A 9,963-nucleotide genomic window follows, 5' to 3' on the forward strand; every position below is an offset into this window, starting at 1 on the left:
CAATCAGTCCTACCAAGCAGTATTGACGCATTTCACAACCAAACTCGTTCCCCAACCTATCAATCACTAAATACACCGAAAGGTGTGGTGAGCCGACGGGGCCGCATCTGTGTGTGTAATGTGTATGTCTGTGTGGTATGACGTCAGTGAAGGCGCGGCCAGCTGGGCAGACCCAGGAGGGAGGGGGGAGGGGTGATTCGTCCGTCGCGTCCGTTCGGCCGAGGGCGGTCGGTCAATCGGACGGTGACGTAGATCGGCCGTCAGACTACGCCGTAAACATATCGGGGTACCGTCTGACTAGGCGGGCGGGACAGCATGAGAGGGCTGGCTGGCTTCAATGAGAGTGAGCAGCCGCAGCAGTCAACAGGGAAGACTTGATTTAGAAGGGTGAGAAAGACAGATGGGCTTTGGCGCAATATCAAGATACAACCAATGCTCTGGTTTTCGGCTGATGAATTGGTGGCCGTCTCAAGGTCTCGTTCAGAAATTCGTGCGCCGTCTTTATCAACCACAAAACGTGCCTGCGTGTGATCAAGGTTCAAGCCTCACGTTACCAGATAAGCAGCAGTACATAACCTATCGCCCATCATTTATCACTCTGCCGGCGGTGCTGGGTCCCATGGGAAGCTCAAGTTTGGCGCCGCCAACAGACGTCATCACGGGACCTTTGGCAGCGGGCCCGCTCACAGGAATCTGTCCAAAGGTCGCGGTATGTCGCTCGGAGCCCACCACGGTCACCACACGCACCAGAAGCATGTCGAGCACGACTGTCAGGAGCACCTAGTGTCCCTCAGATGATGACAGGCTCCGTCTAGCAGCGCGTGCAACATGACAGCGGTAGCACGTGCAGCATAGCAGAAACAACGCTGCCAGTCTCGCAACATTGCCAGACTTTCTACGTTGTCGGCGGAGTGTGAAAATGTATCAACAAAGTCCAGGGAGGCTGAGTCAGAGGCTGCGGTGGACCCACGCGACGGACAGAGTTCGCGACGGGAGCGGAGCGGGAGGCCGGCGGTTACGGTTGGAGAGACGGCAGACGACTCTGCGACTCGGCTCTGCGGTCGTTACTCGTTAGTTACTTCGCTGCAGCCGCTGCCGTGATATCATACCGTCTGCGTGAAGGTCACACGCTGTGTAAACCCCGCATACCGCCGCGCCACCTCACCGTACACACACCAGTCGAGTAAATCTGCCGACTAGTCTCACAGCGGTTACACCCGGGTCCCAGCTGTCTGCGTATTCACACCGAACGTGAGAGTAAACATATTCTCTCAGAGCCTGGCCTATTTGTTAGCTGGATGACAGAGCCACGCCATCTCTTACATCCATGACAATTCTAGAGAAAGGAGACCAGTTTGGACTGACAGAAGCGAGGCTTCAGGGAAAGACTACCACCCAATCAATCCAGGTTTGTGAGCCCCAGTCATGTCACTCCCACTGACCTCGACTTTGAACTTGGGACCGTTTGACGGTGCCAACTGCCAAGCGAGAGCCAGCAGTTGTCTGTCGGCGAGGTAAACGACTACCCGGCATAGCGCGCCTCCTGGGCCGCGTTGGGTCGGGGTCCTGTCATAACTATAGACGGAGTACGTGGTGTGTTATTGCTTCAGTGGCTGGGAAAGTGTCTGGGGGATGTTATGGATGGGGCTGTGAGTGGTCAACCCGTGCTGTCGAGTTTGACAATGTGACGCTAAAATTCGGGAAGTGCTTATATTCTTCAGTTTTAGCTGATCTAGGATGCATTTAATAAGTTTGGTGCGTCGTAAAACGTTAAAGAACACGCACCTAATCCGTCACGGAGTACCTATCCATTGACTGTGTTTAGTTTTTGCCGCTAGATGTCACTAGCGATAAACCCCTGTAGGCATGCTGTGCCGCAATGCCTGCGTACCTACTGTATGTATACGTAACACATTCACTTCGCGTTCTCACAAATACAGATTGACAGACACACATCATAAACGTATATAAGGCATATGCTTCGTTAAAAAGTCTATTTGAGGACTTGAACGCAGCAGTGCTTACTTTCATGCCTATCAGTCATCGGCCATAAAATAGGTACTTAGCATTTTACTGACGCTAATGATCATAACAAATGTTGGTTCAGAGGAACGCCGTCTTTGTCATAAGACGTGAATTCCGCAGCCTTTCCGTCTTGAATCTCTCCTCCCTATTACTATGGTGATATCTTTTTTGACGTCATGAACCAGACCAAATACGACTCGGCCGACGACTGTTGTGACGTGGGTGACAAGGTCACCTGAAGGATGGGATGAGAGAGATTCCGTTTTTTTTTTATAACCGTACAGTGGTCCAAGCGGGATGATTATTATAAGCGAAAACATGCAGGCATTACAAGAAGCTGATAAGATTACAATTATCGAAGTGATTGGGTCGCCAGACGGCTTTGTCTCGTATCTGCCACACTTACCTACTTTTTTGCAGCATGCTTGTTTGTGTGGACTTTAAACACGCTTATTCATATGTCGATAAGAAACAGTTTACAGAAATCGATCAGAATAAAGTGAAAACATCACTTCCAATGCTGCAATTTAAAATTGTGCATGGATACCTATCCCATGGTTAATCTGACAATGATGATGGGATTTATTGATGGCGACCCATCCCATTATAAGCCACATAGAGAATGGATTAAGAACCTGACTAATTAACATTGGTTTCTATACTACTGCATGGAGGCAGTAGCCAATCAAAACCGTTTGACGAATGACTGACCTGAATAACAGAGTCGTTCAGAAGCGTGAAGGCGACAATGCCACATACCAGTGGTTGGAACCAGGGCACAGATATGATTATAAGATAAGTGCTTATCTGGTCATAAACTTGACAAAGCTAGCCTTAGCGTCACGGGCAGCCTACCGATATGAATTGTGAGGTCTAGACAGACCTTTCTGAAATACTGAGTGTTTTTTACTGCTGAACGCCTAAACACTTAAGAACAATCAACGCTGAATCTCGGAGTGTCAGAGTGACTGCAGACTTATAGCTTCCGGCCAACAACACCGTTCGAATATGCCTGGTAGGCGCCATGGCAAACAGCTACACCGGCCCACCACGCCCTGTGGCATGGACGCGGCGGCGGCGGCGGCGGTGGCAGGGTGGCCTTATTGATTCGTTAGAAGGGCGTGCCCGACACGTATCCCGCCAGGAAAGTGGTTGGCTACTTCACTTCAGCTTTGCTGGACAGGAGAGGGATATGAATTTATTCACCTTTAAGGCCGCCCCACACTGGACCTCGCATGCGGGTTGCGAGATTGCGGGTTTTGAGTTTGCGGGCATAATAGGTAGGTACTAATTCATAGAGTGATTAGAGCGTTCCCTTATGGTAACTTCATGAATGCAGTGAAGCCGGTACACCTTCAGAAAATTACATATATAGTCGCAATAGCAGCGCAACCATCCAAAATTCGACTCCAACGAAGAACCCGCAAACCTCGCAGAACTCGCAGACCTCGCAGCGAGGAAAATCGAAAGTTGACTCAAAATCAACTTTTGGAATGCGATGCAAGCTGGCTCGCATGCTAAAAATATGCAGACTCGCTTGTTAGATTGTATTGTGGGTCACTCAGCTTAGATTGTATTATTTGATTTGAAAGAAACCCGAAAAACCAAAAACTCGAAACCCGCATGCGAGGTCCAGTGTGGGGCGGCCTTTAGATATTGTCAAGGATATAAATCATTCGCTTCGCTACGTCATCGCGGTAATTGCTGAGCTTGATGCCAGCATCTAAGGGAAAAACTGCCAGAAGAGTCCCGAGCCATATAAGGCTTTGATCTGGTGTTAGATGCATTTGAGCAATCAATTAGATTAGTATCAACAGTTTCCGGCGCCAGAGCCCGAGTTGCACGCTGAAGTGGTGCTGTGATTGAAGTTGCAGTAAATATACGTGATTTCCGCTGTATCGTGAGTGGCAGGCTGGACTCACCCTATAACTGCACGACTGAGATGAGCAGCTATTGATCGGAAAGAGGTCATGGCTGTTGGCCATTCAATGGCTGTCCAAACAACGGTGAGGGCGGCAGCATGCAAATTTTACGGACATATAAACATTAAACAATCCCATTCAATCAAACTCCGACTCTGACCTCCCGAATGCAAGATATCTCTGTGAAGCAAAAGGACATTTATTCTCCAGTTGACGGAACGAAAAAGATAGAGAAGCATTCATGAGATGTGTTTTAATTAAGCAAGAATCATTACCTAACATCAGTGATCAGCAACTATACTTACACATCAATCATGATAGATAATGCGAAAATCGATATGAATGCACCTTGGAATTTGAAAATTAGTAATGCCTGGAGAGATTCGAATATTTTCCCCCGTAATTCAGTGTTGGGTCCGCTTAAAATTGACCACAGGTAGGTATGTGGAAGCCATTTTGCATGTTTAATAATGCTATTCAAGATGTTAGATACCAGCTACGACATAAAATTATTACTTATCAACAGTTGTATCTACTGATCCTTACTTCCTTATAAGCTACATGCTTTTCGGGCCATATAAGGAACCAATTCCAAAACAATACCCCCTCCACACGCCATTCTCAATCAAGACGGGCCCACCACCACAATCCCCGCAGCTCCGCCATTCGCAGACCCGTCACAAACACTAGCTCTCAGCAGGTTCGGCGGGGCCTCTCCAATGGAAATTAGCCGGCTTCCCGGGAACGCGCATACATTAGAGGGCTGCGGTTGAAGGATGAGCAGCGTGACCTCGGTGATATATACGCGTGCCGGTGGGTAAACAGCCCCTTAGGCAGGAGGAACGGAATGGTGGGGTCAAAGGTGATATAAGGACGGAGAGAGGGAAGTGATTTGGTGGGTGTGGAGTGAGTGTTTGAGGGGAATTTGGAGCAGCTAACAGGAGGGTGAGAAAACAGAGTTGCAATCCGTGAGCAAATTGTTTCGAATTATAACATTGCAATGTTGCCTTAAATGAGGCAATGCATTGCCTTATTTATTTCTCTATCTATTTTTTTACGAATACTGATGCGTTATTCAGGTCGTTTGAGCATGCTGCTGTAGGAAAGGTAGGAAAGGCATGCCGAGCCGCCACGATTTTAGATAGTCGCCGTAAAGCCCACTTTACGTCACAGAAAAAATGCTGTCGTTGGAATCGTTGCAAAATGATGAGTCACGCCCGCCGAGCTTTCGGCACTTCAATAGCTGAGACGAATGGCCATAATTAACCGTAATGCCCGTGCGGCGGAATTTAGAGATCCTCCCAACGAATCAGCAGGCGCATTAACCTCGGAGTGTTTGCGGCCGGGACTCTCTCGCCCGTCATCGGTGGCATAACGGCACCATTCGGCGGTCTGTTACCAGCGCCGTATACCGGCAGAGTGGAGCCATTTGGCTGTCATCCGCGGAGCCTATGCAGCTACGGCTGCCGAGGTCAACACAGAAGCAGCGAGCATGCAAGAGAGGGGTCATATCGGATCTTTTCAGACGCCGGTGTGAAGGCACTCATCCGATCCCGTCTCTGGCCTCGGCCACGGTCTGCTCAGCCAAACCGGTGACGGAAATAACGTCAATAACATGACTGGTTCCGTATTCGACCGACGGCGGGCGGGCAGAGGGCCGTTTGGACGGCGCGACTGTTGTCTGACGTCAGAGGAGAGAGGGGAGAGGAGGGAGACCGGCGGGCTGTCGGTCGGTGACAGAGAGCGATGACTGTTTGGAGACGCTGGGTCGCAGCTCCGGTTGTCTGGGTTCGGCGCAGTACGTATACCGGGACAGACAGGAATCGGCAGCTCGGCTGCTGAAAGCGGCGCAGCTCCACAGTGGAAGACATAAGAGCGCGTCGATGTAAGAGCAGGCTATAGGCACTAACGTATTGCTTTAGACGATTCCATTTCGCCCTGAAGATCAGACATTTGGTTATTACGACCTGTCACCTACCTATATCCTGTCAAATTGGATAATCGAAAACTGAAAACTGAAACGGCTTTCGGTAAGGCCTACCCTGTTCTAGCCCCAAAGGCCCCTGTTCGGTATGCATGAGCAGCAGGGATGGTAGGCGGATGGGTGAAATTCCCGACAGGCAAACAAACAACACCTGTTTCTGAGCGCGTCTCTGCCTATTACCAGTCCGCCCTTTCACCCGCGGAGCGCCGGGGCCCATGTAGTGCTGCGGGGGCGGCCGGCTACAGCTCGGTGACCTGCTGGGTGAGGGTGTTGTTTGGTATTGTGGCCGGTATTTAGGCGCTGGTGTGAGGGCGTGCCGCCTCCCGCCGCCCGTCGCTTACAGACCACCGCCCGCCGCTCCCAACTGACCGCCCACCGCCCACCGCCCACCGCCCGGAGCACGGCGGGCCGTTCCGAACGTGACTCGTAAGTGACGCGGCGGATCATGGGCCAGGTGTGCGTTAGGTATCCCTGGGGCGGTGGACCAGATGTGGCCCCAGATAACGGGACACAGCGGTCTTATGTATGAGGGTGAATAGAGGACCGAGGGGGCGACGAACCAGGCAGGAAGAAGGCAGGAAGATAACGAAGAGGTGTGAAAGGGCCGAGTGATAGACGGCACCGAGTAAGGATACTATGGCCCATGGCGTTTCCACTGCAACGCTTACCCGGAAAAAAAAGACATGAACCATCGCAAAGCCCAGTCTCTGACGAATGACAGTGCGCCTTCTTCAGCCGTCAGACGCTAGACAGCGACTGTTGGGGGCGGCTACTGTTCACCTTCGCCGCCTCTTCTCACTGTGCGAGTAAGGAGCTGTATCAGTGGGAGCCTCAGCAGGCCCCCTCGGTGGCTTGGGTGGAGGAACACTATCCCAGGCGCGAGGTGACGTGACCCCAGCAGGCAGAAGCAGCGCTCCACCCATACATCCGCGTACGTACGTGACTTCGCTGGCTACCACTCCGCCGACCAGTAGCCATGACCCCTCCCCGCCGCCCCTCCCTACACCACAGACACCACGCCACGCCCCCTCCCCCGACACGACCTCCACACGACCACACGTGCCGCTGATCACGTGCTGGTCGATCAGATCGTGTCGGCTCGTGGCGTGCTAAACTAAAGTCAGCAGCTGTGCTTGGTTCGTGGTTCGTCAGACTGAATCTGACGTCACCGTCCGATGGTGACGTCAGAGGTTGAGCTGGCGTGTTTGTGAAACTCGGACCTCGCGTCGGTGACTTTGAGCGCTACGTGGCGAGTAAAGCTCGCTGCTCGGCAGCGCTGAACAGCCACAGTAGCTCTCGGCACGCCCCCTGGCTCAGCTGGTATGCTGAGGACGGTATCAGAATATAGTTCGCCCATGAGAAGCCCCGCAGTGACCGGGCTGATCTGTTTGTTGTTGGTGCTCAGTATCGGCCATTCGGCTCGCTGGGTGGATCCCATTACACTGTGATGGTATTCCGACCTACACAGCTGGCGCAAATGAAAATAATTTGTCTTCCAGCGTGGGCGGTGATGGATGCCACGACGGGCGCGCCCGTGAAGAGACGGAACAAAGAATCAATGAGATTCGATCCATTAGCTCATGGAGCGCCAAACAATTAGAGAGACTGTCTGAGCTTCGGCCGTAGACCCGAGACTAGCTGGAAGGTCACACATCTGAGTTCAAATACACCAACCACGGCGACGACCTTGGAGTAACGCCAGAGGGAGAAGAATGGGACACAGACGCGCTCGCCGGTTCCATGTATACAGCTCGGCTAGGAAGTTGGATTTGAAGACACATAAGCTGAGTCAGTCACTAATCAGCACTTATCATAGACAAAGCTCGGGTACTGATACTGTGACTGTAACTATGACTGAAACTGAAGTACGGGAATCATGTCCTTATCAATGGCAGTGCATTCCTTGCTAAGCCTTATCAAACATACATCATCTTTGTGATAGCGCAATGAGGAAGTTGATAGTACTCTGTACTCACTTTGGCAGCTCGCCGTCGAGGCAAGTGAAGGAGCTCTGAGACGCCTGCACGTTGATCTTGTATTTCAGCCGCATCCCCGGCGGCTGGATCAGCGGGCCGGCGTCGAAGAACCTCCAGAGCGGCCCGCTGACCCCCTCCAGCGGCATCATCTGACCGTCGCCTCCGCCGCCGCCTAGAGCCTGACGCACGCCCAGCTGGGCGCGCACGTTGTAGTCGTTCCCGCTCAGCGAGACCTGGCGCGGTCCGTTGTCGCTGGCCTCGTACACGCCACGCCGGGAGCCTCCGGATGCGGCCACCTCTTCTGTAACGTGCGCCGCGCCGTCGGGCCTCATGTGAACGGCCCGGTCGTGCGAGAGCTCCTGTCGCTGGGCATCCACATGTGTACGACCTCCGCGCTGGGTCACAGTCGCAGCCTCGGTCTTGTGCGCGCGCTGCTGGCGGACTTCCGAGCCGTCGCTGTGCGTGTGCTCCTGCTGCTGCTGTCGAGTGACCCGGGTCACGCTCGGCTGACCCCAGCCACCGCTCGAGGTCACCGTCGTGCTCGTGGAGGACGACTGGAACGTCTGCTGCACGCCCGACGGCAGACGGGACGGCATCGAGAGCGGACCGCCGCCGGAGCGGGTCACCAGAGCGTCACTCAGACCCGGGCTGTCCTCCGACCTTCCCAGACGGCTGGACAGCAGTGACCTGCTGCCCAGCAGAGACGAACCATCCAGCATGGACCTTCCATCCAGCAGGGATTTTCCGTCAAGAAGCGACGAGCCGTTCAGCAGAGAACTGCGGCCGTCCAGCAGCGAACTCTGCTTGTCGAACAGCGAGGGTCCGCCGATGCGGCGCGGGGAGACAGAGTCCTTGAGCGGCGCCGGCGCCGGTTGGAGGTCCTTGGCCCCCGCCAGCCGCGCCTTACTCGATGCTAATGGCGAGCCGCCGTTTTTAGCACCCATCTCTCTGAACGGATCGTCTCGGCCCAGCCGCATCCCTTGCAGACCTTGGAGGCTCTTCATTCCCTGCATTTCGCTGTCTGCGAACATCTGCTGGAAGCGCTGCTGGGTCTTGCTGACAAACGCCTCGAACTCGTCGTCCGAGTCGCTGCCGATTCGGCGCCGAAACTCGCGCCGCAGCTGGTCTAGCTCGTCCTCGGGTTCGGCGGGGGCGGGGGCGGGGGCGGGCGCCTGTCTGACCCGCACCGGGGCCGGCAGGCTGGAGCCGACCGGTCGGGAGGGCATATTGTTGACCCCGCCCACCGCCCGCGCTGGCAGACTGACCCCAACACGGACGGGGTCCGTTCTCGCCCAGCCGGTCCGGCCGCCGCCCTGCTGCGTCATCACAGAGGTCACCAGAGGTCACCGGAGGTCACGCTAATCGTCCGTGGCGCCGTCACCTCTGCCTGAATCAACAGGGTGACGGATGACCTCGCCTCACTTCACCTCAATCACCGGCAGACGTCACCTCGAATAGTTTCCACTTCGTAGCACGCTCCAACCGACACGACTCCACAAGTCCACACACTCAACACAAGGCACTCCACCGCACCGCACCGTCTGGCAGTGGCTCTGACAGCTCTGATACTACTGAGCCGTCACCACCAGACTCGTCACACACAGTCCGGTTCAACACACTTCAAGCGTCCACAGCACGCGGCACCCTCACCCCTCGACGGTCTCCGACTGACTGACGGCGGGCAGCGGCAGTGACGCGGCGGGCGGCGGGCGGCGGGCGGCGGCGGGCGGCGAGGGAGGGCGAGGGGCGGCAGCCGACAGGGGTGGAGAGGGGAGAGGGGGCGTGGGTGCTGCGACGGGCTATCGCTCGCTCGCCGGATACAGTGACGGAGTCGCCTGGGTCAGTCGGCATACAACAGAACGGCAGATGTCTCACGGCTTAGGATTGGCCCCGTTGTTGACCCCGTTTTGCCTTCCTCAGCTCAGGTTTCGAAAAAAAAAAATGTTGTACTTACGTGATAACTACTCGTAAAATAATCACGAATCTTAGCAGATGCTATACTTCAAAATATGTGAACAGACTTTTCAGTCATTGACTGAATCTTGGGACTGACAGT

The 9,963-nt window shown here is 54.2% G+C and overlaps 1 protein-coding gene across 1 annotated transcript in view; it reads right to left on the reverse strand.

Annotated features, from left to right (window-relative positions):
* The window catches only part of LOC122369243 (triple functional domain protein-like), a gene marked incomplete at its 3' end in the record, with an annotated part of 31,225 nt that extends 21,947 nt beyond the window's left edge, over positions 1–9,278 (reverse strand). Inside the window, exon 1 of the mRNA XM_043343828.1 lies at positions 7,908–9,278. Coding sequence (XP_043199763.1) covers positions 7,908–9,232 — 1,325 coding nt within the window. The remainder of the gene's footprint in view (positions 1–7,907) is intronic.
* Positions 9,279–9,963: the final 685 nt, after the last annotated feature.

The sequence above is a fragment of the Amphibalanus amphitrite genome, unplaced genomic scaffold (genome assembly GCF_019059575.1).
Source record: "Amphibalanus amphitrite isolate SeventyFive unplaced genomic scaffold, NRLGWU_Aamphi_draft 001019F_arrow, whole genome shotgun sequence".
NCBI classification, from domain to species: Eukaryota; Metazoa; Arthropoda; class Thecostraca; order Balanomorpha; family Balanidae; genus Amphibalanus; species Amphibalanus amphitrite.